Below are 25,630 nucleotides of genomic sequence, written 5' to 3'. Positions count from 1 at the left end.
GAACAATAGCAGACATTGAGGACAGCTACAAATACCTTGGAATTCCACAGGCAAATGGCAACCTTGACGAGGAAACAAGGAAAGCAGCCACAGCCAAATACCTCCATCGAGTAAGGCAAGTCCTAAGAAGTCAGCTCAATGGCAAGAACAAGTCCCTAGCCATTAACAGCTACGCCCTACCAGTAATCAGATACCCTGCAGGAATCATACGGTGGCCAAAGGAAGATATACAGACCACAGATATCAAGACACGGAAGCTCCTAACCATGCATGGAGGGTTCCATCCCAAGTCCAGCACCCTGAGACTGTACACTAGCCGTAAAGAAGGAGGCCGAGGACTAGCGAGCGTGAGAGCCACTATCCAAGATGAAACATCCAAGATCCATAAGTACATCAGGGATAAGGCCCCAACGGATCACGTGCTCAGTGAATGTCTCAGACAATGGGCATCAAAGGAAGATGAGGTGCTGGAGGGACCATCATGGGAGGACAAGCCCCTACATGGGATGTACCACCGAAACATAGCTGAAGTAGCTGATATCCAGAAATCCTACCAATGGCTAGAAAGAGCTGGTCTGAAGGACAGCACAGAGGCACTGATCCTGGCTGCACAAGAACAGGCCTTGAGCACCAGAGCAATAGAGGCCCAAATCTACCACACCAGACAAGACCCCAGGTGTAGATTGTGCAAAGAAGGTCCTGAGACAATCCAGCACATAACTGCAGGGTGTAAGATGCTGGCAGGTAAAGCATACATGGAGCGCCATAACCAAGTAGCTGGAATCGTGTACAGGAACATCTGTGCAGAGTATGGACTGGAAGTCCCAAGATCCAAGTGGGAAACACCTCCAAAGGTGGTAGAGAATGACCAAGCCAAGATCCTCTGGGACTTCCAGATCCAGACAGACAGAATGGTAATGGCGAACCAACCGGACATTGTGGTGGTGGACAAAGAGCAGAGGAAAGCCGTTGTGGTTGACATAGCCATCCCAAATGATGGTAACATTAGGAAAAAGGAACATGAGAAACTTGAGAAATATCAAGGGCTCAGAGAAGAGCTGGAGAAGACCTGGAGAGTTAAGACTTCAGTGGTACCTGTGGTCATTGGAGCACTAGGGGCAGTAACCCCCAAACTGGAGGAGTGGCTGAAACAGATCCCAGGAAAAACATCTGACATCTCAGTCCAGAAAAGTGCAGTACTAGGAACAGCAAAGATACTGCGTAGAACCCTCAAGCTCCCAGGCCTCTGGTAGAGGACCCGAGCTTGAAGGGAAAAAAGAGACCACCCACGGGGGGTGAGGAAAAGTTTTTTTTTTTTTACGTGTATATATATATATATATATATATATATATATATATATATATATATATATATATATATATATATATATATATATACATACACACACACGCACGCCCGCACGCATGCACACACACACACACACACACACACACACACACACACACACACACACACACACACACACACACACACACACACACTTGACTGTTGAACTGAAGCTCTTACCGCTGCCACATTTTCTGGAGTTCTGGCGGTGGAACGTCAGCCGGTTGATTTTCGTTTCAATGCTGATCCATTGGCTCTGAAGTTAGTAACCCATAACCAGATCGTGTTTCGAGCAGGTACGGGATCACGTCTACCAAGTCTGAAGCACAAACGGAACGCTCGTTGTGTTGCAGTTACAGATTCGTTCTTGATAAACGTTTCCACAATGAAAGCGCGATGCTCACCGGTCCAATTCATGTTAGAAATTGAAAAGAAACAAAATAACATTATTCAAAAACCAAACGAAAATTAAATTAAACGAAACAAAACAAAACAAAACAAAACAAAACAAAACGGCATTATATGTACTTTTCGAAAAAAAATGTTTCTGTAAACCTACAAATGTGTCAGATCATTTTACCGGACCCTGTATATATATATAGTATATTGTGTGAGCAGGTGCGGAGTGGAGAGCAGGCTGTGGGAGGAGACTTCTGCAATCAAACTCACTTGACAGGCGTGGACACGATTTGTCAATGACTTATTTCAAATACGTGTTGCCGTCGCGCCATTGGCTTCTGAGAGTGGCGTAAGGAGACTTTTCAGGGAACTTTTGTCTTTTTTTGTTTTTACTGGAAGAGGCATTACACCATCAAGGTGAGCTAAATGATCCCGTTTTCTGTCATCTTTTGTTCCTCGAGACTTCAAATGACACCAAGTGTCTGCGAGCGTATACCGTTTGTGAACTTGAAATTTTTTCATGTGCTAAAAAGTGGAGAGCAAACACTCGTCATGCAGGTCGAACCGGGTGAACGTGACAACGCCAACTCAGCCGGCTGCGCTCGTCGTTTGTGGAAATTTACATTGCGCGTTCACTATGCATCAAGAAAAGAACCACAACTCGAACAATGTCTTGGCTGTTAGTAAAAGCATTTTGTTGTGCAGTGCTTTTCAAATCTTTCAAACCAAGAACCACAGAAAATAATATTCGCGTTCACTGTGCATCAAGAAAAGAACTACAACTCAGACAATGTCTTGGCTGGCAGTAATCGCACTTTGTTGTGCAGTGCTTTTCAAAGCTTTTAAACCGAGAACCACTGAAAATAATTCTTCGCTCCCCAAGCGCCGGCGGACCATGTTCTTTTCAAAAGCAAGGCAGGTTTCATTCCTAAAAAGAGATATGTATTTAAAGGGCGTAATATCACTTTGAAGGTTGAGCCCGGGCTTCAAATGAGCAAAGCTTTACACATGCACGCGAGTTAGTAAATACATTCAAAAGCCAAATACAACTGAAAACGTCATGCTTCAGTAAGTCATGAGCTGTTTGACAACTGACAACTGATTTTCCCCAGAGGGGACAATCAATCAATCAATCAATCAATCAATCAATCAATCAATCAATCAATCAATCAATCAAAAACGTCCTGAACAAATTAATTGAACTGGATTTGTGTCGTCATGGATCAATGGAGCAGGGTGACCAAATGCAGCTTGGATCAGGGTTTATTGAAGGGAGGAGGGGGGGTTATGGAGACCAGAGGGATAGGCCGGGCAGAGGCTCACGGACAGTGGGCAGGAAACAGTAGAAAACAAACAGGAAGTAACAGTAGACACCGGGCGGGGTTTGAGTAAACAAGAGGGAGCAGGTGACAGTCATTACGGTGATATGGGGGCGCAGTTTAGGAAAAGTTGCCGGCTGGGTCGCATGTGGCACGGGCGTGTGCCAATTTGGAAAAACAAAAGAAAAAGCTGGTCATTTTATGCAGTTTGAGCATTGACCTTGACCTTTTTGTACGTGCCATGAGAGGGAACCCACACAACGAATCATTGTCAAATATTAGTCATCTTCACGGACAATGAGTGTGAAATGAATTTCCGTGATTTAATGGTGTCATGAATTGGAGTACTTTGATGTGATATATTATTTTACACGTCTCGTTGGATGCGGCGTTATATAGCGATACGATTGAAGTCCGTGTTTGCTCTTTGTAGTTGTCATCATGCGCTTTGATGTCGTACAAGACCGGTTCAGATTGCTTTTGTCTTATGGTCATATTGGCAGTCACTGTTTTGAATTTGTGAGTCTTGACAGCATGTCATCGTTGGTAGTAACACAAGCGGCCTTTCCCTTAGCATGGCAGAGCCGGCCGAGTTGCTGCTGATCAAGGACCAGTATGAGCTGGCCTTCAACTGCATGAGCCGTGGCCTGTCGCTGGAGGAGGGCGGCGATCACTCCAAGGCGACTGAGTACTACTGCAAGGGCCGCGTGCACCTGGCACAGGGCCTGGCCGTGCCCACCAGGGGGGAGCGTCACCAGGGGCCCGCCTGGGATCGAGCCCGAGAGCTACAGTGGCGGATGGAGGCCGCCCTGGGCACTGTCGGCCACCACCTCTCCGCCATGGATGCCTCGCAGACACCCCTTCCCGCCCAGAGGCGACGGCTGCTCATGGACCTGACCCCCAGTCTCGACCCAGCGCGGCACCTGTACCCCTCCGTCCCCACCATCCTCCAAGTGCCACCGCTCCCGGAGAGGAACGGGTCGCCCGTGGCAGCCAGGCCCCCGGCCAGGCCCCCGGTTTATTCGGCCTGGCCCGCCGATGGCCACCGCAGCCTGGCTAGTGGGCCTGAGAGCGAGAGCGAGCTGCTCCTGATCCCCTCGGGCGTGCAAATGTTCTTCTTGGCCCCCAGCGGGCAGGTGAGCGCCCTGTCGCAGCCCGGGTATCTTCGCATCGTCAGCTTTGCTGCCTGGCCGCCCAATGGGAGTGGGCCCGTCTTCCTGGACGTGAGTGCACCTTCTTTTGCTCCCTTTTCTCTCTTTGGGACTAACACTTGTGACATAGTTGAGTGGACTCAAAATTTCTGTTCTCCTCCTTGCTCAAGGGGAAGTGGAGCCCCAAATGTTCTTTGTCATTCTGTGCAGTGACTACATTTATTATTTTTTGCTTTACAAAAGCACTTATCATCCACATACAATGCCACCCTAACCCATCACAGACTCATCGTAGAACTGGTGAGACAAACGAACATATAAACTGTTGCGTTTTGTTCAAGATGTCCGTCCTTGAGCAAGGAAAACAAAGATGTGGAGATGTTGGTTCTTTATTTGCAAGATCTTGGGTTGCTTCACGGCAGTCAGTACATAGTGCACTTCAGCAGATGAAAAGACTCCAGATCAGAACGTTTTATACTGTCCACAAGCAGGAATACGGAAAGGAAGAAAAGGGAGGGGAACAGAAGGAAAAACATATCCTCATAAGAACGTCTTGTTATCTACTGAATGTTTTGTATCAATGTGTCATGACGTGAATGAGCTCTGCCTTATGTGTAATGGAAAAGTTACCAAGCTGTGTGTGCAGTGTCTGTGCTCTGATGGAGCAACTATGTTTGTATAAATTAAAAAGAGTATTTAGACATTGCTGTTGTTCGCTCTTCAAAACTTAGGTTCGCATAACATGCATATCAAATACATAAGTAACTTTAAGTACTCAACTGTTTAACTCCTTAACTTTGCAATGATGTGTATGAAGACTGACTGTTTTCTATATTCTCTTCCCCTGGGGCTTGCCTCCAAATCATCCACCTAAAAGCACAATGGTTTGTCGACAAATTTCAATCCTAAAAACAGACTTCAGGGTAACAGGAACTGTGGTAAAAAAAACAGTTTTATTCAAGAAAATAACTAGGCCCATAACAAATGTATCTTCCCCCAAAGCCGTCGCCGCATCCACATCCCCCTCCACGAGGGTCTCCTCTTCCTCTGGCGCCGAATCCACCACCACCATGGCCGCCATAGCCACCACTGCGGCCGCCTCCTCCCTTTGGCCTGGCATATTCAAGCCTCATTCTGCGACCCTTAAGCTCTGTGTTCTTCATTTTTTCTCTGACTTTCTTCGCATCTTCTTCTATTCATCTTCTAAACCAGGGGTCTCAAACTCAATTTACATGGGGGCCGCTGGAGGCTGGGCTGCATCAGGATTTCCACAAGAAAAGCACTGATAAAACATTCCAATGTTCTCAAATATCTTTATTTTCAACACAAAATAATGAATTAAATGAATACAGAAAAAAAAGAATAAAAAAGTAAATAAATTTGTAATAAATGAATAAAATAATAATAATGATCATACAGCAGATACAGAAACCACATACTGGCTAGAAAAGGGCTGATAAAACATTCCAATATTCTCAAATATCTTTATTTTTAACACAAAATAATGAATTAAATAAATAAATTAAAAACTGAATAAAAAAAATATATAAAAAATTTAGCAGTCATCTCACTCACGACGTAGCTAGCGTCGACTGCTGCATTATTCTGTGGTTGCTTTCTTAAAGAAATCTTGTTGCCTCAGCAGATGTGTTTTAAGAGTGGCAACCCTTCTCAAACATGAACTGCAAGGCCTTTACAGTGGTGCTAAAAGCTATATTTTTCACCACTATCTTTTTGGAGGAAGGCTAGGGTTAGGGTCCCTGTCCATTATAGACCTTAAAACACAAGATAGTTAGAATGTTCGTTTAGTTCAAGTAACAACATTGTCATATCATGACTGGAAAAAGACAGCAAGTTAGAAAATCCTTACCTTCTCCGTCAGACTTTGCCTTCTTGGCAGGAGGCGTGTTCGTCTTGCCGCCAGCCTTCTTCTTTGCAGCTTGTTTTGCAGTCTTTGGACTACGCTATATGTGTAGCTCGCTAGTTTGTAATTTAGCCCTTTGTGCATGAATAAAATTAGCATGAACAGACCCTCATCACAGGCGGTTCGGTGGCACACTGGTTAGCACCAGGGCTGTGGACTCGGTCGGATTTTTGCACCGAGTCTGAGTCTGAGTCCGGCCTTTTGACCTCCGAGTCAGAGTCAGAGTCCGAGTCCGGCTGTCCATTTTTTCTGTTAATTCATGTGACTGCTTAGTCTTTATTCAAGGCTAATTTAGATCAAAATCTTAATAATGATATAAGCTGGGTGACATAATCGTCCTTGACATTGGTACATAATGTAAACATTACCCTAAGTACAACTCAACGTGGCCGCATTGATCGTAAGCAGGGCTGTGGACAGTATTCCTACGCGCATTCTCAGCAGCATGATGAAAATAAAATTGGACGGATTTTTTTTATTGTCGGACTCGGTGGACTCGGTCAAAATCAGCACCGAGTCCGGCAAAAATAACCGAGTCCGATCAAGTCCGAGTCCCCGAGTCCACAGCCCTGGTTACCACGACCGCCTCACAGTTAGGAGGGTGCGGGTTTGATTCCATCTCCGGCCCTCTCTGTGTGGAGTTTGCATGTTCTCCCCGGGCCCGCGTGGGTTTTCTCCAGGCACTCCGGTTTCCTCCCACATCCCAAAAGCATGCTTGGTAGGCTGATTGAGCACTCCAAATTGTCCCTAAGTGCGAGTGCGAATGGTTGTTCATCTCTGTGTGCCCTGTGATCGGCTGGCAACCAATTCAGGGTGTCCCCCACCTACTGCCCGATGACTGCTTGGATAGGCTCCAGCACGCCCGCGACCCCTGTGGGGACAAGCGGTACAGATAATGGATGGATGGACAGACCCTCATCATGGAAAATGCTAGAAAAAATGCATAAAAGCAACAACGAAAGAGAGACTGAGAAAGTGTGTGGCGAAGTATATCTAACGCTATACCAATCGGACACTGAGGAGGGAGACTTCGATGGTTTCAGTGCACAGGAGGAAGATGAAGACGGCTCTCAGTGACTTTTACTGATGTTTTTCTTTTTTTTGACCAGCCCTGTTAGTGCTGTGCTACCGTGTTGCTGCATTGTTACTGCCGCGTCTCAGTGACCTTTAGCGGTATGTTTTTTTTTTTTCTATCTAGCCCTATTAGTGCTGTGTTACTTCCATGTTGCTACGGTATTACTGCCGCATCACAGGCAGTGTTTTGAAAGAAATGTTAAGGTATGTTATCAAAACTTTAAAAAGGTTCTCTTTCTTTGTGAATAACTCGCAGGCACGTGGCTTTTAGTACGGTGCGGCTTATTTATGGAAAAAACAAAATTTACCCCTAATTTTTTGCTCGTGAGGCTTATAATCAGGTGAGGTTTATAGTCCAGATATTACGGTATGAACATACTCAAGATTTGTTTTACTACAAATAAAGGGTGGTAAAGCACAAGGCTTACCTTATCCTGTACTTTTTTTTTGGCATGTAAGATAAAACGATTCACCAGACTCATCTTCCTTGTACTCACTTTTTCCTTTCTTGGCAACTTTGCCATTTTTGACCACTTTTGGTGGCTGAGTCTGTAAAACGTGACAATCAGGCAAGTGGTTAATTCTCTGACAAAATATTCATGACAATTGGAATGAAAAGTTTTCATACCTCCTCCTCTTCACTTGAATCTTCATCCACTTCTTTGGGAGGTGGAGGGGCGTTTTTCTTCTGGTTTGCTTGTTTATTTGCTGCCTAAAATTTGAAAAAAATAATAATATCAAGTTTCCTTCTAAGTCAGGGGTGTCAAACTCCTTTTCCTCAGGGGCCGCATTCCTACATGTTTTCCAAGTTTCCCTCGTTAAACACACCTGATTCAATTAATCAGGCTCGTGCAGAATAATAATAATCACCCATCCATCCACCTTCTTCCGCTTATCCGGGGTCGGGTAGCGGGGGCAGCAGCTTTAGAAGGGACTCCCAGACTTCCCTCTCCCCAGCCACTTTATCCAGCTCATCCTGGGGGATCCCAAGACGGCCAGCTGAGAGACAGTTTTTCCAGCGCGTCCTGGGTCGTCCACGCGGTCTCCTGCCGGTAGGACATGCCTAGAACACCTCGCCAGGGAGGCGTCCAGGAGGCATCCTGATAAAATGCCCGAGCCACCTCATCTGGCTCATCTCAACGTGGAGGAGCAGCGGCTCTATTCCGAGTCTCTCCCGGATGACCGAGCTTCTCACCCTATCTCTAAGGGAGAGCCTAGACACCCTACGGAGAAAACTCATTTCGGCCGCTTGTATCCGGGGTCTCGTTCTTTCGGTCACGACTCATAGCTCGTGACCATAGGTGAGGGTAGGAGCGTAAATCGACCAGTAAATTGAGAGCTTTGCCTTTTGGCTCAGCTCTTTCTTCACCACAATGGACCGGTACAGAGTCCGCATTACAGCCGACGCTGCACCGATCCCGCCTGTCGACTTTACGGTCCATCCTGCCCTCGCTCGTGAACAAGACCCCAAGATACTCCTCCACTTGGGGCAGGATCTCATCCCTGATCCGGAGAGGGCATTCCACCCTTTTCCGACCGAGAACCATGGACTTCGATTTGGAGGTGCTGACCCTCATCCCAACCGCTTCACACTCGACTGCAAACCGCTCCAGTGAGAGCTGGAGATCACGGCTTGAAGAAGCCAAGAGCACCATGTCGTCTGCAAAAAGCAGAAACGCAATGCTGAGGTTCCCAAACGGGACACCCTCATCGCCTCAGCTGCGCCTAGAAATTCTGTCCATAAAACTTATGAACAGAACCGGTGACAAAGGACAGCCTTGGTGGAGTCCGACCCTCACTGGGAACGAATCCGACCTATTGCCGGAAATGTGGACCAAACTCTGGCATCTGGCACCTTATCAGGTGGCTCGGCACCCCGTACTCCCGAAACACCCTCCACAGAACTTCCCGAGGGACACGGTCGAATGCCTTCTCCAAGTCCACAAAACACATGTGGACTGATTGAGCGAATTCCCATGCCCCCTTGAGGATCCTGCCGTGGGTATAGAGCTGGTCTACTGTTCCATGGCTAGGACGAAAGCCACACTGCTCCTCCTGAATCCGAGGTTCGACCTCCCGACGGACCCTCCTCTCCCGCACCCCTGAATAGACCTTACCAGGAAGGCTGAGGAGTGTGATCCCTCTGTAGTTGGAACACACCTTCTGGTCCCCCTCATTAAAGAGGGGAACCATCACCCCAGTCTGCCAATCCAGAGGCACCGTCCCCGATGTCAACGCAATGAACCGGAAGTAGTTGACAGTGAGCGGGAGTTTCGCCCGGTCGTGAGTGTACCTGCCGCTGTCGTGTGTGTTTCAGTTCATTTGAAGTTGCTGCACGGATTTCTCAGAGCCGAGCTGATGTGAAAGTAACTGAAGCTGACGGATCGAAGCTGAGGTGTATGTATGTATAAGTGTGTGTATGTATAATATCTATATGTATGTATGTGTGTATGTGTGTGTATATGTATATATGTGTGTATGTATGTGTACATGCATGTATATACGTATATATATATATATATACATGTATATGTACATGTATGTGTATATATGTCAAAGTCAGCTTTTGTTGGTCCAGGTCGTTGTGTATGTATATCTTTAACATATCTGAAAATGGACAAATCTTGACGGAATCAAGGAAACGTGGTTACAAGGGGTAGAGCTAGATAAGCCTGGGCTTCCTTCTACTCCCTTTTGAACAAATAAGATTCTTATGATAAAGTGAAAATTTATAACGCAATGTTTTTTTTTTTTTTTTCTTTCTTCTCTATTGTACTATGGAGTTATTATTTTCAGTATTTTTTCCTTTTTTTCTTGTATTTCTTTAAATGGTCGAAATAAAAATAAACAAACAAAGAAACAAACAAACAAAATGCTGCAGAGGCGTGTCAGCCAGGACAGCTCCACAACATCCAGAGCCTTTAAGAACTCCGGGCGGATCTCATCCACCCCTGGGGCCTTGACCCCGAGGAGTTTTTTAACTGCCACAGTGACTTCGACCCCAGAGATTGGAGAGTCCACCTCAGAGTCTCCAGGCCCTGCTTCCACAATGGAAGGCGTGTTGGTGGAATTGAGGAGGTCTTCGAAGTATTCTCCCCACGACTCACGACGTCCCGAGTCGAGGTCAGCAGCACGCTATCTTCACTGTAAACAGTGTTGATGGTGCACTGCTTCCCCCTCCTGAGACGCCGGATGGTGGACCAGAATTTCCTCGAAGCCGTCCGGAAGTCATTCTCAGTGGCCTCGCCAAACTCCTCCCACGCCCCGGTTTTTGCCTCAGCAACCGCCGAAGCCGCGTTCCGCTTGGCCATCTGGTACCTGTCGGCTGCCTCTGGAGTCCCACAGGACAAAACGGCCCGATAGGACTCATTCTTCAGCTTGACGAAGAATGAGAAGATGCCGGTCGGACCTGGCAGACCCAATCCCCTTACCGCCGGTGTCCAGTGAGACCTGGAAGGGCGTAATTGGGAGGAACGCCCCCCCTGATTTGAACGGTGTTCTATTGTTGGACTTCTGAAGCTCGACACGGATTGTCAATAATGAACACCACGTTCAAACATTAGGGTGTGCACCTGGCACCAGGACACTCTAGGCCACAGTTTGATGATCAACTTTGCAGTCGAGTCATCGGATTTGCGGCCGCATGTTTTGGACACTAGGGTGAAGAGAGGGGCAGAACTGTCAACTGATCACCACCTGGTGGTGGGTTGGCTCCGATGGTGGGGGAAGATGCCGGTCCGACCTGGCAGACCCAAACATACTGGGAGGGTCTGCTGGGAACGTCAGGAAGAGCTTCAACTCCCACCTCCGGCAGAGCTTTTCCCACGTCCCGGAGGAGGCGGGGGACATTGCGTCAGAGTGGACCATGTTCCATGCCTCCACTGTTGAAGCAGCCGACCGGAGCTGTGGCCGTAAGGTGGTCGGTGCCTGTCGTGGCGGCAATCCCCGAACCCGCTGTCATTGCCCACGTGAGCATTGAAGTTACCAAGCAGAACGATGGAGTCCTGTCCACCACTTCTTCCAAGAAGTCCAAAAAGGGTTGTTACTCTGAGCTGCTGTTTGGTGCATAGACACAAACACCAGTCAAGACTCATCCCCCACCCGAAGCCGGAGGGAGGCTACCCTCCCGTTCACCAGGGTGAACCCCAATGTGCTGGCGCCTAGCCGGGGAGCAATAAGTAGGCTCACACCTGCTCGACGCCTCTCACCGTGGGCAACTCCAGAGTGGAAGAGAGTCCAGCCCCTCTCGAGAGGGCTTGTACCAGAACCCAAACTGTGTGTGGAGGCAAGTCCGACTATGTCTAGTCGGTACTTTTCTGCCTCGCACACCAGCTCGGGCTCCTTTCCAGCCAGAGAGGTGACATTCCATGTCCCAAGAGCCAGCTTCTGCAGCTGGGGATCGGACCGCCAAGGTTCCCGCCCTTGGCCGCCGCCCAGCTCACTACGCACCCGACCCCTTTGACCCTCCCACAGGTAGTTTCCGTTTCGGGCTGTGCTCGGCCTGGCCCCATGGGCGAAGGCCTGGCCACCAGACGCTCGCCTTCGAGCCCCACCTCCAGGCCTGGCTCCAGAAGGAGCCCCCGGTGACCCGCGTCCGGGATCGGGAAGATTAAGTCCATATATTGTATTCTTCATAAGGGGTCTTTTGAGCCATGCTTCATCTGGCCCATCACCTAGGACCCTTTTGCCATGAGTGACCCTACCAGGGGCATGAAGCCCCAGACAACATGGCTCCTTGGATCATAAGGACATTCAAACCCCTCCACCACGATAAGGTGACAACTCACGGAGGGGAATAATAATAATAATAATAATAAATTATATTTATTTTGCACTTTACATTGCATAGAATCTCAAAGTGCTGCAGAAATGCTTTTTTAAAAAAAAGAAATGTCTTAAGACCGTTTTTAAAAGTGTCAACCGACTGTGGTGCTCTCATGTGGACTGGAAGGGCATTCCACAGTTCGGGGAAGACAGAGCAGAAAGCCCGGTCTCCTATGGAGCGGAGGTTTGTTTTAGAAGTTTTGAGGAGGTAGGTGTTTGATGAGCGGAGATTCTGTGTGGAAGACTGGAGAGTGACCAGTTCCTTAAGGTAAGGGGGTGCGTTGCCATGGATGCATTGATGAGTTAACAAGGGATTTTATATTCAGTCCGAAAGGAAATGGGAAGCTATTGTAGTGATTAGAGGATGGGTGTGATATGGTATTTGCGCACTCTCATCAGGATCCTAGGGGCGCTGTTTTGGATATGTTGGAGCTTTTGAAGGCTCTTGCCAGGGATCCTGATGAGAAGTGCGTTGCAGTAGTCAAGCCTGGAGGAGACAAAGGCGTGGACGAGTTTTCCTGCATCCTGCAGTGACAGGGTGGGGCGGAGTCTGGCTATGTTTCTGAGGTGAAAGAATGATGTTTTACAGATATGTTTGATGTGGGCCTTGTAATTGAGGTGGGGGTCCATTCGCACACCAAGGTTGGTGACGACGGATGATAGCGGGATGTCCTGACCAGCGAAAGTGATGGTTGTTATTGAGGATGATTGGACCTGGTGTGGAGTGCCAATGAGGATGGCTTCTGTTTTGCAGCTGTTTAATTGTTTAATTTAGTTTTCTCTCATCCACGCCTTTATTTACACCAGGCAGATGGTGAGTGCAGTGGAGGTTGAATGAGGTGTTTGGTCCAGTTTTATGTCATCAGCATAGCAATGGTAGGAAAAACCATGCTTGCTGATGGCACGGGCGAGGGGTAACATGTACAGGGTGAAGAGGGTGGGACCGAGTACAGATCCTTGGGGGACATCACAGGTGACAGGCTGGGTCCGGGACTTTGCACCTCCCAAGGATACGCACTCGGTTCGTTCGGAGAGGTAGGATATGAACCAGTCCAGTGTGGTGTTAGGGAGTGCGATGGTGGAGTGAAGTCGGTTTATGAGGATGGTGTGGTCAACGGTATCAACACAGTGTTCTGATTCCTGTTTCGTTTGTGGAATATGAATTAAACAGGTTAAATGCACTTGTTGTGATCCATGCCGGAGGGTGGCGCGGCAATTTTGCCACTTGCTGTCGACCCAAGATAACATCATAGCCGCCAGGCTCAGGTCACAAGCGATGTATGATGATTACATGTACATGATGATTGGTGCAACAATGGGACAATCATAGACAGTCACTGTTCCCCGGATGTTGAGTACATATCTGTAAAGTGCCGGCCTTTTTTCCTCCCGAGAGAGCTAACCGTTGTGATAGGCACGGCTGTGTATATCCCACCCGATGCCTGTGTAAACACAGCACTCTCTCTCCTGCTGAACATTGTCAACGAACATCAGAGGGCTCACCCCGACGGTGTTCACATCATTGCAGAGGAATTTAAGAAGGCCAACCTAAAGATTGTACTGCCGAGTTTCCATCAGCATGCAAAATGTGCCACAAGGGGAGAGAACACTCTGGATCATGTCTACATCTACTTGTCATGGAGCACATCAGATCCATTCTCCCCCCCACCCCTTTCAGTTTGCGTACCGAGCCAAACGGTCCTCTGAGGATGCCATCTGCTCTGCCCTCTACTCGGCCCTCTCCCACCTGGAGAGTAGGGACTGAAGTTTGTGGACTTCAGTTCTGCCTTCAACACCATTGTGCCACAAAGACTCATCTGCAAACTCGACAAGCTGGGCCTCACTACCTGCCTCTGCAACTGGCTACTGGACTTCCTCTGTCAGAGGCCTCAGGTGGTACGTGTTGGCGACAAAATCTCCGCCAGCATCACGCTGGGCACGGGGCCCCCCCAAGGCTGTGTGCTCAGTCCGCTGCTCTTCACCCTGCTGACGCATGACTGCACTGCGTCCTCCAGCGACAACCGCATAGTGAAGTTTGCTGACGACACGACTCTGGTGGGTCTCATCACCAAGGGCGACGAGACTCGGTAGAGGTTGGAGGTTGACCTTCTGACCGCGTAGTGCAGGGACAACAACCTCCTGCTGAACGTCAACAAGACCAAGGAAATTGTTGTTGACTTCCGAAAGGGTCACACCCAACACCTGCCGCTGACCATCGACGGTGCTTTGGTGGAGAGGGTGAGCAGCACCAGATTCCTGGGGGTGCACATCAGTGAAGACCTCTCCTGGTCCGCCAACACCGCGTCAGTGGTGAAGAAAGCTCATCGCCGCCTGTACTTCCTGCGGAAACTCAGGCGAGCAAGTGCTCCTCCGGCCGTCATGACTACATTCTACCGTGGCACCATTGAGAGCGTCCTCTCCAGTTGTATCCCTGTCTGGGGTGGGAGCTGCACTGAATACAACATGAAGGCCCTGGTAAGATTATTGGTGCTTCACTCCCCTCCCTGAAGGGCGTTTACACCTCCCATCTCGCCCGCAAGGCGACCACAATTGTGAGTGATGTGAGTCACCCCGCTCACTCTTTGTTTGATCGTCTGCCCTCTGGGAAGAGGTACAGGAGCCTGCGGTCCCGCACCACCAGACTCACCAACAGCTTCATTCTCCAGGCTGTTAGGATCCTGAACTCTCTTCCCCCTTCTGCGTAGCGTCCTGTACTTATTTATTGTGTTATTTGTTTATTTATTATTTATTCATCACTCTTATTTATTCATTGTTTGTGCCTTCTTGTTTTATTTTCTTGTGTTTACTTGTATGTACATTGTGAACTATGTCTTGTCACTGTGGGATAGTGGGAACATAATTTCGATCTCTTTGTGTGTCTTGGCATGTGAAGAAATTGACAATAAAGCAGACTTTGACTTTTGACTTTGACTACACCAACATCAAGGATGCTTACAGAGCCATACCCCTCCCCCACCTCAGACAGTCAGACCATCTTTCCCTGCTGCTCTCCCCAGCCTACACCCCCTTCAGACACAGGGCTAGGCCCATCATAAAGACTGTTACAACCTGGCCTGACAATGCACTCACCAAACTCCGAAACTGTTTCCTACAGACAGATTCAGACTTATTTGGACACCATAAGCTGGATATACACACAGAAATGGTTCTGGACTATATTCAGTTCTGCATTGGAAATGTGACTGTGGAAAAAAGCATCCAGGTTTTTCCAAATCAGAAACCCTGGATGACCAGTCAGGTCCGCACACTCCTCAGGGCCTGCGACGCCGCCTTCAGGTCAGGAGACAGAGCTCGGTACAGTGCAGCCAGAATTGACCCAAGGAGAGGAGTGAATAGAGCGAAAACAGACCACAGGATGCAGATAGAGTCCCATCTGTCCAACAACAATGCATGGAAGGCGTGCCAGGGGATTTATGACATCACCAACTACAGTGGTGGTGATGCGTCATCAGCAGACCTGAGTGCACCACTGGCAGAGGAGCTAAACTGCTTCTTTACTCGGTTTGATTCATCCCAGCAGCACTCATCTGTCCTTGCCCTGCCCCCACCCCGTCCCGGTTCCTGAATCACCACTGTCCAGGTGCACAACGTTGAAAAAGTGCTCCTTGCTTTGAGCACTTTACCAGGCACTCCAGTGCTGAAAGCGTGTGCCAACCAACTGGCCCCCGCCTTCACCAGAATCTTTAACCTCTCCCTGGCTCAGGCTGTCATCCCTTCCTGCCTGAAAGCCTCAACAATAATCCCGGTGCCGAAGAAGTCTCCCATCACCAGCCTGAACGACTACCGTGCAGTGGCTCTCACTAATCATGAAAAGTGTTGGATTTGGTCCACAATTTTGGAAGCGCGCTCTCCGCACCTCACGGCAAAACCCAGAGCCAATCACCTGTTATCCAATTTACTCCCTGCGTGTTCGTTTTCTTTTGCAATGTAAGGAAAAGACAGAGACACCGAAACAAAATTTAGACTTACGCAGGTTGGTTGAATTCAATCACAATTCTTGTTAAGAAAGCTCTGTTTTTAGGAAAGTACAATACAGCGCTGGGCCTTTCGTGCAACCATGCTCAAGAGCAGAAAGTCTCCATTCAGAAAAGGCACCATTCAAGGATCTTAGGTCAGCTTATATTCAGTTGCACATGCCGGTGTGGGCCGAGTTTGATGGGTGAGGAGTCTTTGGAGTGGGGCAAGTTCGCAGGAGAGTTTGATTCCTTGGGAGTGGGTGCTGGTTCGGTGAGAGCTGGTTCCGTGGGATTGGGTGGTGATTATGGGCGATTCGATGTGTGTGGGGGCTGTTGTTTTCCTTTTCGTCTTTCGGCCTTGGCGATCATCTTTGGGCGGGTTCTTGGCTGTCTCCCTCTGCCACCTGCTGGTTTTATCTCCAAGTGATCTTCCTGTAAACATTCTCCTCCATTCTTGCACATACACTGTCGCACCTCGTCCATTCATCATCCTTCCACTTGTGTCATTTTGTACAGACTTATGTGAAGTTTGTGTGTGACATCATCAATTCGTTAATGTTCCCTGTCTATGCTAAGTTCTTACTCACCACTTACCATGCATTTGTTTGTTTGTTACATCATTCTTAGTCTAATTATGCTTCCGACCGTAGTTTTCATTATTAGCCAAAACATTTTCTTTCTATCCAGAACATTCAATAGTAATCCAAGGCTGGTGTCTAGCATTAGGCAAAATACGACGTCACACCAAGCATTCATCAAAACACAAGATATAATCAAGTACAAAATATTCTTAGACACCTTGGGCCGTGTCCGTGATATAGAATAACATCAGGCATACATAAAACAGTTCCTTAAGGGTCGTTATGCTATTAGGGGAATATATCAACAAACATTTGATATTTCAAAGTGCACAGAAATATACATATCAGATCATGAAGTTATAAAAACCTATGTCATCACCATATATAAAAATGTCTAGTTATGTCTTTATTGGTTTGGTGTGCAGGTGTAATTATATGCTTAAAATGTTTCTTTTATTGATTTAATATGTGAATATACTTGTCTGCTTATGTACTTTATTCAATGAGGTTTGAGCATATCTGTTTTTGTAGCTAGGCAGGACTTTTTGTATTTCGACCCCAATCCTTCAAGTGCTTTGAGAGATTGGTTCTTCAGCACATCAAAGACTATCTCCCCCCAGACCTTGACCCCCACCAGTTTGCATACCGAGTGAACAGATCCACAGAGGACGCCATCGCCATAGTGCTACACTCTGCACTGAACCACCTGGAGCAGCAGCGGAGCTACGTCCGGATGCTCTTTGTGGATTACAGTTCCACATTTAACACACTAATTCTGGACAGATTCACCACAAAATTGGTCACTCTTGGCCTCCCCACTCTCACATGTGCCTGGATTAAGGACATTCTTTCCAACCGACCACAGACTGTGAGACTTGGACCCACCTCTCCTCCACTCGCATGCTGAGCATCGGCTCCCCTCAGGGCTGTGTGCTGAGCCCCTTCCTCTACTGCCTCTACAACCATGACTGCAGACCGGCCCACAAAGATAACCTTATTGTGAAGTTCGCTGACGATACCACAGTGGCCGGTCTCATCTCCAAGGATGATGAGGCTGCCTACAGAGAGGAGGTCCTGAGGTTGGCGGCCTGCTGCTCAGAGAACCACCTTGCCCTGAACACCAAACACCATAGAGCAAACCTGGGCAAATTATGGCCCGCGGGCCACATCCGGCCCTTCGTGCGTCCCTGTCCGGCCCGCATGAGGCCAATCGTAATTTTAAAAAAAAATAAATAAAAATTGTGTAGTGCGTACAATACAACTGTTTCGCTTTTATTTTGAAAGGTGTCGCACTTCCGTGTAGCGTGCATGCATGTGAGCTGTGCGTGTAGGTGAACAGCGCGAAGTAATGCTGCCCTCAAAATGTGCGCTAACGCGAAGAAAAGAAAAGTTGAAAAGGAGCGCCGTGTTTTCAACAAGACATGGACTGCCAAGTATTTCTTTACAGAAATGAAAGGTAAAGCCATGTGCCTGATTTGTGGTACACAGATCGCTGTGTTTAAAGAATATAATTTGAGTCGCCACTACACGACCAAGCATGAGAAAAAATACATGTGTCTGATAAACAGGGCGCATCAGAGGCTGATGCATTGCTAGCAAAACTGCAAGCCCAACAAGGACTTTTTATCAAACTTCACACCCAGAGATGGAGCGGCTTTGTCATTTGAGGAAAAGTTAAAGAAGTTAAGAATAAATTGTACTGGTTAATAATTGTTTTTTTATTTCACCTTTACACCACAATTTCACATAGCTTAATATAAATATAAACAGAATAATTGTATTCTTCTAATTACCAGTACCAACTATTTAAAATAAATAATTTTGTGCATTTTACAATGGTAGAAAATTGAGCAGGTTTAAGTTATCGTAGGTGTGGCCCTCTGACACAGCTCAGGTTTTTCATGTGGCCCCTTGTAAAAATTAATTGCCCACCCCTGCCATAGAGAAATGATCGTCGACTTCAGGAAGCACAATACTGACATAACCCCCCTACACATCAATGGTGAGCGCGTTGAAAGGGTCCACATTTTCAAATATCTCGGCATCCTCATCTCAGACAACACCTCCAGGTCAGAGAACATCACCTCCATCACCAGGAAGGCTCAGCAGCGGCTACACTTCCTGAGAGTTGTCAGGAAGCACAACCTCAACTCCAACCTGCTGCTGACCTTCTACCGCTCATCCATCGAGAGCTTGCTGACATACTGCATCACAGTATGGTTTGGCAGCTTCATCGCTGCTGACAGGAAGAGACTGCAGAGAGTGGTCAAGGCAGCACAGAAGATCGTCGGCTGCCCTCTCCCCTCCCTAACGGACTTTTACACCTCCCGCTGTCTCAGCAGAGCAAAGGCAATCTCAGGAGACAGCTCCCACCCTGGCTCTGTCCTGTTTGACCTGTTGCCCTCGGGGAGGCGCTACAGGAATAACAGGACAAGGACAAACAGACTTATAAACAGGTTTTTTCCAAGAGCCATAACTGGTCTCAACGAAAACATGTAATAAGCCTTCACTTTGGACAACATATTCTTCCACATGCAATATATTTATACTTAACCACCATAACCGTGCATTTGTCACTTTGCAGACTTGTTTACATTGTGTGTGTATACATATTGTGTATATATGTATGCATGCATATATGTATGTGTGTATATATATGTATATATGTATATGTATATATGTATATATGTATATGTGTATATATGTATATGTATATATATGTATATATATGTATAAAAAAAAAAACTTTTCCTCACCCCCCGTGGGTGGTCTCTTTTTCCCTTCAAGCTCGGGTCCTCTACCAGAGGCCTGGGAGCTTGAGGGTTCTACGCAGTATCTTTGCTGTTCCTAGTACTGCACTTTTCTGGACTGAGATGTCAGATGTTTTTCCTGGGATCTGTTTCAGCCACTCCTCCAGTTTGGGGGTTACTGCCCCTAGTGCTCCAATGACCACAGGTACCACTGAAGTCTTAACTCTCCAGGTCTTCTCCAGCTCTTCTCTGAGCCCTTGATATTTCTCAAGTTTCTCATGTTCCTTTTTCCTAATGTTACCATCATTTGGGATGGCTATGTCAACCACAACGGCTTTCCTCTGCTCTTTGTCCACCACCACAATGTCCGGTTGGTTCGCCATTACCATTCTGTCTGTCTGGATCTGGAAGTCCCAGAGGATCTTGGCTTGGTCATTCTCTACCACCTTTGGAGGTGTTTCCCACTTGGATCTTGGGACTTCCAGTCCATACTCTGCACAGATGTTCCTGTACACGATTCCAGCTACTTGGTTATGGCGCTCCATGTATGCTTTACCTGCCAGCATCTTACACCCTGCAGTTATGTGCTGGATTGTCTCAGGACCTTCTTTGCACAATCTACACCTGGGGTCTTGTCTGGTGTGGTAGATTTGGGCCTCTATTGCTCTGGTGCTCAAGGCCTGTTCTTGTGCAGCCAGGATCAGTGCCTCTGTGCTGTCCTTCAGACCAGCTCTTTCTAGCCATTGGTAGGATTTCTGGATATCAGCTACTTCAGCTATGTTTCGGTGGTACATCCCATGTAGGGGCTTGTCCTCCCATGATGGTCCCTCCAGCACCTCATCTTCCTTTGATGCCCATTGTCTGAGACATTCACTGAGCACGTGATCCGTTGGGGCCTTATCCCTGATGTACTTATGGATCTTGGATGTTTCATCTTGGATAGTGGCTCTCACGCTCGCTAGTCCTCGGCCTCCTTCTTTACGGCTAGTGTACAGTCTCAGGGTGCTGGACTTGGGATGGAACCCTCCATGCATGGTTAGGAGCTTCCGTGTCTTGATATCTGTGGTCTGTATATCTTCCTTTGGCCACCGTATGATTCCTGCAGGGTATCTGATTACTGGTAGGGCGTAGCTGTTAATGGCTAGGGACTTGTTCTTGCCATTGAGCTGACTTCTTAGGACTTGCCTTACTCGATGGAGGTATTTGGCTGTGGCTGCTTTCCTTGTTTCCTCGTCAAGGTTGCCATTTGCCTGTGGAATTCCAAGGTATTTGTAGCTGTCCTCAATGTCTGCTATTGTTCCTTCTGGGAGTGAGACCCCCTCTGTGTGGATTACCTTTCCTCTTTTAGTCACCACGCGGCCACATTTCTCAAGTCCGAATGACATTCCGAAGTCAGAGCTGTAGATCCTGGTAGTGTGGATCAGGGAGTCAATGTCCCGCTCGTTCTTAGCGTACAGCTTTATGTCATCCATGTAGAGGAGGTGGCTGATGGTGGCCCCATTCCTGAGTTGGTATCCATAGCCGCGTCTTGTTGATTATTTGGCTGAGGGGGTTCAGTCCTATACAGAACAGCATTGGGGACAGAGCGTCTCCTTGGTATATACCACATTTGATGGTCACGTGTGCAAGTGGCTTGCCATTGGCTTCAAGTGTGGTTTTCCACTGTTTCATCGAGTTGGCGATGAAGGTTCTCAGAGTCCCATTGATGTTGTACAGCCTCAAGCATTCAGTGATCCAAGTATGTGGCATTGAGTCATATGCTTTCTTGTAATCAATCCAGGCAGTGCTCAGGTTGGTACGTCTAGTTCTGCAGTCTTGGGTGACTGTTCTATCCACCAGGAGTTGATGTTTTGCTCCTCTGGTATTTTTACCAATCCCTTTCTGAGCAGTGCTCATGTATTGATCCATGTGCCTGCTGATCTTATCTGATATTATGCCCGACATCAGCTTCCATGTTGTGGAGAGGCAGGTGATTGGCCGGTAGTTGGATGGGACTGTACCCTTTGATGGATCCTTCTGGATCAGGATCGTACGCCCTTGGGTTAGCCATTCAGGGTGAGTCCCATCCCTTAGCAGCTGGTTCATTTGTGCTGCCAGGCGCTCATGGAGAGTTGTAAGTTTCTTGAGCCAGTAGCTGTGGATCATGTCAGGGCCTGGTGCTGTCCAGTTTTTCATTCCTGAGACTCTTCTCTGGATGTCTGCCACTGTGATGGTTACTGGGTTCTGTTCAGGGAGCTTGCTGTGGTCCTTTCTCAGAGCCACCAGCCACTGTGCATCCTTCTTATGTGATGCCTCCCGCTCCCATATATCCTTCCAGTACTGTTCAGTTTCCAGCCTTGGTGGGTCTGCTCTGCTATTATTCCCCTGCCACTGAGCGTACACTTTCGCTGGTTGTGTTGTGAACAACCTGTTTATTCGTCTGGCTTCATTCTCTCTTGTGTACCTCTTTAGGCGGCTGGCCAAGGCTTGGAGTCTTTGTTTGGCAGTTTCGAGTGCTTCAGGTATGGGCATCTGGCTGTATTTCTTGGGAACTTGCTTTTTCATTGCACCTTTCTGGGCCTCTGTGATTTGGCTCACTTCTCTCCGTGCTATCTTGACTTTGGCCTCCAGCCTTCTCTTCCATGGTGGGCACTGTTGTGGTCGCATATGGTCATTCTTCTTGTAGCCAAGCATTTCTAGGATCACTGCTGCTGAGGTGTATATCAGCTCATTGGTTTCAGTGATGGTAGCCGTAGGAATTGTTGTCAATGCTGCATTCACATCTTCTAGGAGACTTTCTGAGGGTACTTCACTTAGCCTCTGCAGTGTGTATCTAGGTTCCCGAGCATTCATTCTCACCGTGATCTTGTTCTTCAGGTCAGTTGCTGCCTCGTTCAGCTTGATTGTGCTTATTGGGGTTTCGTCCTCAACCTCTGGACTTTTACATGGATTTAACTCGTCCCTGACCTGGTGCTCTGGTTGGCCTTCGCTATGGCATTTGTGTTGTATCTCATCAATCTCGAGGTGTGATAGCAGGTGCCGTTTATGGATATTGGAACATTGAGCTACTAGTTGCTTGGCCGATAGTGTTGACTGTGGGTATTGAAGTTGCCATTGTTCCCGCATTCTCCGCATGTAACCCCTCTCGCTCAGGTTGCTGGAGTAGTAGCATTCCAACAGATCCTTATTCTCGCATCTCGCCCATTTGTGTCTTGTTCCAGTAGCCCATTTTTCATCAGGGTGCTCTGGTTCCCCAGCACCTGACGCAGACCTTGTTTGTCCGGGCGACGTCTGAGCCGGCATGTCTTTTGTTTCTTGTACTCTCATTATCTCTGAGGTAGGCGGTATCGTTAAGGGTCTTGCCTAAGGACCCACACTGACTGTTGGTAAGGTAATCGCTCATTGCTCATATTGTGCCCCTGCCGGGAATATATGTATACGTATATGTATATAGGTATATATATATATATATATATATATATATGTATCTATGTATACATATATGTATATATGTATACATATATGTATATATGTAATATATACATATATACATATATATACTATAGTTAAAAATATAGTTTAACATCTATCATATTTTGTGTATACTTTATCTTTTCTATATACTTCATAGTTTTATTTTGCATCTCTAATCTCGTTATACCATGTACAATGACAATAAAAGGCATTTTGATTCTGATCATGGCTCAGCAGTTTTCTGAGCCGGGATCGCTCGTGGCCGGAGACCCGTCATGTCGGTCAACAGCAATCCCCCCCACCCCCCGACCGCTCGAGGGCACCTCTGCGCCAGCACTAATTTGCGTGTGCATTTGGTTGTGCAGGTTTGCGGCTGGCTGCACCCGCTCACCCCGAACACGCCGGTACTGCTGGCCCAGTCGGGCATCTTTATGCTGCCGGATACGCTGGCGCCGATGCCCGGCGCTTACATCGGCGTGGTGCTGTCGGCGCGGTTGCCTGTTGCCGACCGAGAAATGTTCCGGGACCTGGTGGCGCAGCTGGCCGAGTTCCGGGTGCAGGTGAGTGCGTCCGAAGCGCCCGCCCATTTGCGGGCGGCCGTCATCTTGTATTGACAAAATTACTCGGACAACTCCAGTCGATCCGATTTTGTTCCAACAGAGTCTGGAAGGCGCCGAAGTCATCGACTTGAGCGTCACCGTCCCCCTGGGTTGTCTGGCTGAGAACGGGACCAAAGCGACTCTTCCTACTTGGAGCGAGAAGATGGGCCAGGGAATCGCTTCGGGTGAGCGTCAGAGTCGGGTCAATTTTTGTTGTTTGTCAAAACAACTGAAATAAAAGAAAACATTGTTTGTCAAGTCAAGTCAAGTCAAGTTTATTTGTATAGCCCTAAATCACAAACAGTCTCAAAGGGCTTCACATAGCCAAAAATTGACAATTATTCTCAAAGCATCCCCTGATCTTAAGCTCCCTATTTTAGTTTGTTGTTGGCATCCAAGTCACGACTGGTCGCAAGTGACCCAAAAGGCCACTCAGTCCCAAAATGGCTAACTCTCTGTGCCTTTTGTGGCTGGCGTTTCGGGACCGACTTTTCTGTGGCTCTACTCTGTTTCATGAACCAGCTCCGGGTGCTGGATTTTTGGGAAAAGCACCGTTCATTTGGGTCCATTTTTCTCCAGGGGCGACGCGCTTCGGACACGAGGTGGTCAGAGGTGCTGAAGCCACCACCAGGGCCATTCAGAAGGGGGCGCTGAAGATTCGGGAACACCTGACACCCGAGGAGATGCCCTCCGAAGTCAACCCGCACGTCAGCAAGGGCCTGCAGGTGGCCAAGCAGGCCACGGGGGGCGCTCTGCGCGTCAGCCAGTACTTGGGTGAGCTGTGGGAAGGACTCACCCGGCGGCAAGCCGTCGTGAGACGCCACCACGTTGCCGTAATGCTTTGCGCTCATTTCCACAGTGGACGGTGTGAGCACGTTGACCGAACATCTGGCGGAGAAGGTGGCCCCTCAGGTGAAAAAGCACTGCGCCAAGCTGATCCCCGAGTCCATGAAGAGCAAAGAGGGGGAGCTGTCCAACCTGGAGGGAGCCAGATTTGTGGCCTCCAGAAGCCTGCAAGGTGACAGTTGTTCGGGTCAGCTGGGCTCGGCTGGCGGCGGTCACCTCGTGGGCGTAGAGACCTCCTCCACCGCAGCCTCACAAAATGTCTCTATACCCTAATGTGGTCTGGACGTCCTCGCCTCAGGCTTCACCGCTGTGTGGACCAGCCTGGAGACGGGAGCCAAGCTCATCGGCCTGAGCGTGTCGTCAGAAACAGTCAACACGGTGACGTACAAGTGAGTTGACCTCCGCTCTTCCTGATCTTGATCTGCCGGCCTCGCTTCTGATCGGCGGGCTTCGGCAAGCTATTGAGCAAGTTCATACTGAAATATACCCCCCGAGTGCAATAGCCCCTCCCGTTGTGGCTCGGCTATCCGTCTCAATGTAATGAGATAAATGCTCATCGTCAAGTAAAATCGCGGACGACGTCGTTTTGACTTTTGTTTGTACATTTGTCCTCCTCGCGGCTAAGGTATGGCAACGATGCGGGCCAGGCCACTGACACGGCACTGCGCTCAGTGACCAATGTGGGCGTGACGGCGTACAATGTGGACAACTTGGGCCTGAAGGCCATTTTGAAGACCACGGGCATTGAGATGGCTAAGGGCATGGCGAAGAGCTCCAAAGAGAAAGAGAAGGCGGGGGAGGACATAATGTCTGGGACACCGTCATCGTCAACGCAGGGAGCCTCCAACGATGACAAGCAAGTGCAGAAAGACATAAAGAAGACTTAATCGAGTCCACAGCTGCCGCTTCCGCATCGTCTCTGAGCACACTTTGCTCCTCCGTTGGATTCTTTCGGGAAATTCAACTTGTTTTAAACACATAACTGGAACAATGCTGTTGTTTTCTCTTGCTGTGCCGTGTCTTCGACTCGGGACATTCTATGTTGACCTGCTTAATAGGACAACATTGTTCTTTGAAATAGTTTTGCGCAATATCATAAAGAGGGGATATTAATTGTTATTGTAATTGCTACCATTTGCAAATGGGTCTTTGAAATCAATTATGTGCCTTTAATATTTGAGCACGGTTGCCTATGTAATGATACACTTTATCGGCAAGCTTCCTTTTTCACGATGGTGTTGCCAAAGCTCCACTCGCCGCCAATACGGTTAGTTTACTTCACGTGTGTTCCACTATTCATGATTTAGTGACGTGAAATGTTTGATATGTACTATTAAACATCGAAATAATCAACAAACGGGCCGAATCTGTATCCCTTTAAAGCG

The 25,630-nt window shown here is 48.0% G+C and overlaps 1 protein-coding gene across 1 annotated transcript; it reads left to right on the top strand.

The window, feature by feature from the left end:
• Positions 1 to 1,966: 1,966 nt before the first annotated feature.
• On the top strand, positions 1,967 to 25,602 carry LOC148385888 (spartin-like). Its single transcript, XM_088397844.1, has 8 exons — positions 1,967 to 2,164; positions 3,641 to 4,289; positions 23,166 to 23,360; positions 23,461 to 23,584; positions 23,979 to 24,173; positions 24,259 to 24,417; positions 24,544 to 24,634; positions 24,871 to 25,602. The coding sequence occupies exons 2-8, from the start codon at positions 3,642 to 3,644 to the stop codon at positions 25,130 to 25,132; spliced, it is 1,674 nt and encodes a 557-aa protein (XP_088253970.1). The 5' UTR covers positions 1,967 to 2,164; position 3,641; the 3' UTR covers positions 25,133 to 25,602.
• Positions 25,603 to 25,630: the final 28 nt, after the last annotated feature.

This window comes from Syngnathus floridae, chromosome 15 (assembly GCF_059516105.1).
Source record: "Syngnathus floridae isolate MCC-2025c chromosome 15, RoL_Sflo_1.0, whole genome shotgun sequence".
Lineage (NCBI taxonomy): Eukaryota > Metazoa > Chordata > Actinopteri > Syngnathiformes > Syngnathidae > Syngnathus > Syngnathus floridae.
Note: the sequence above shows the minus strand (reverse complement) of the source record. Positions and strands in the feature narration are given on the sequence as shown.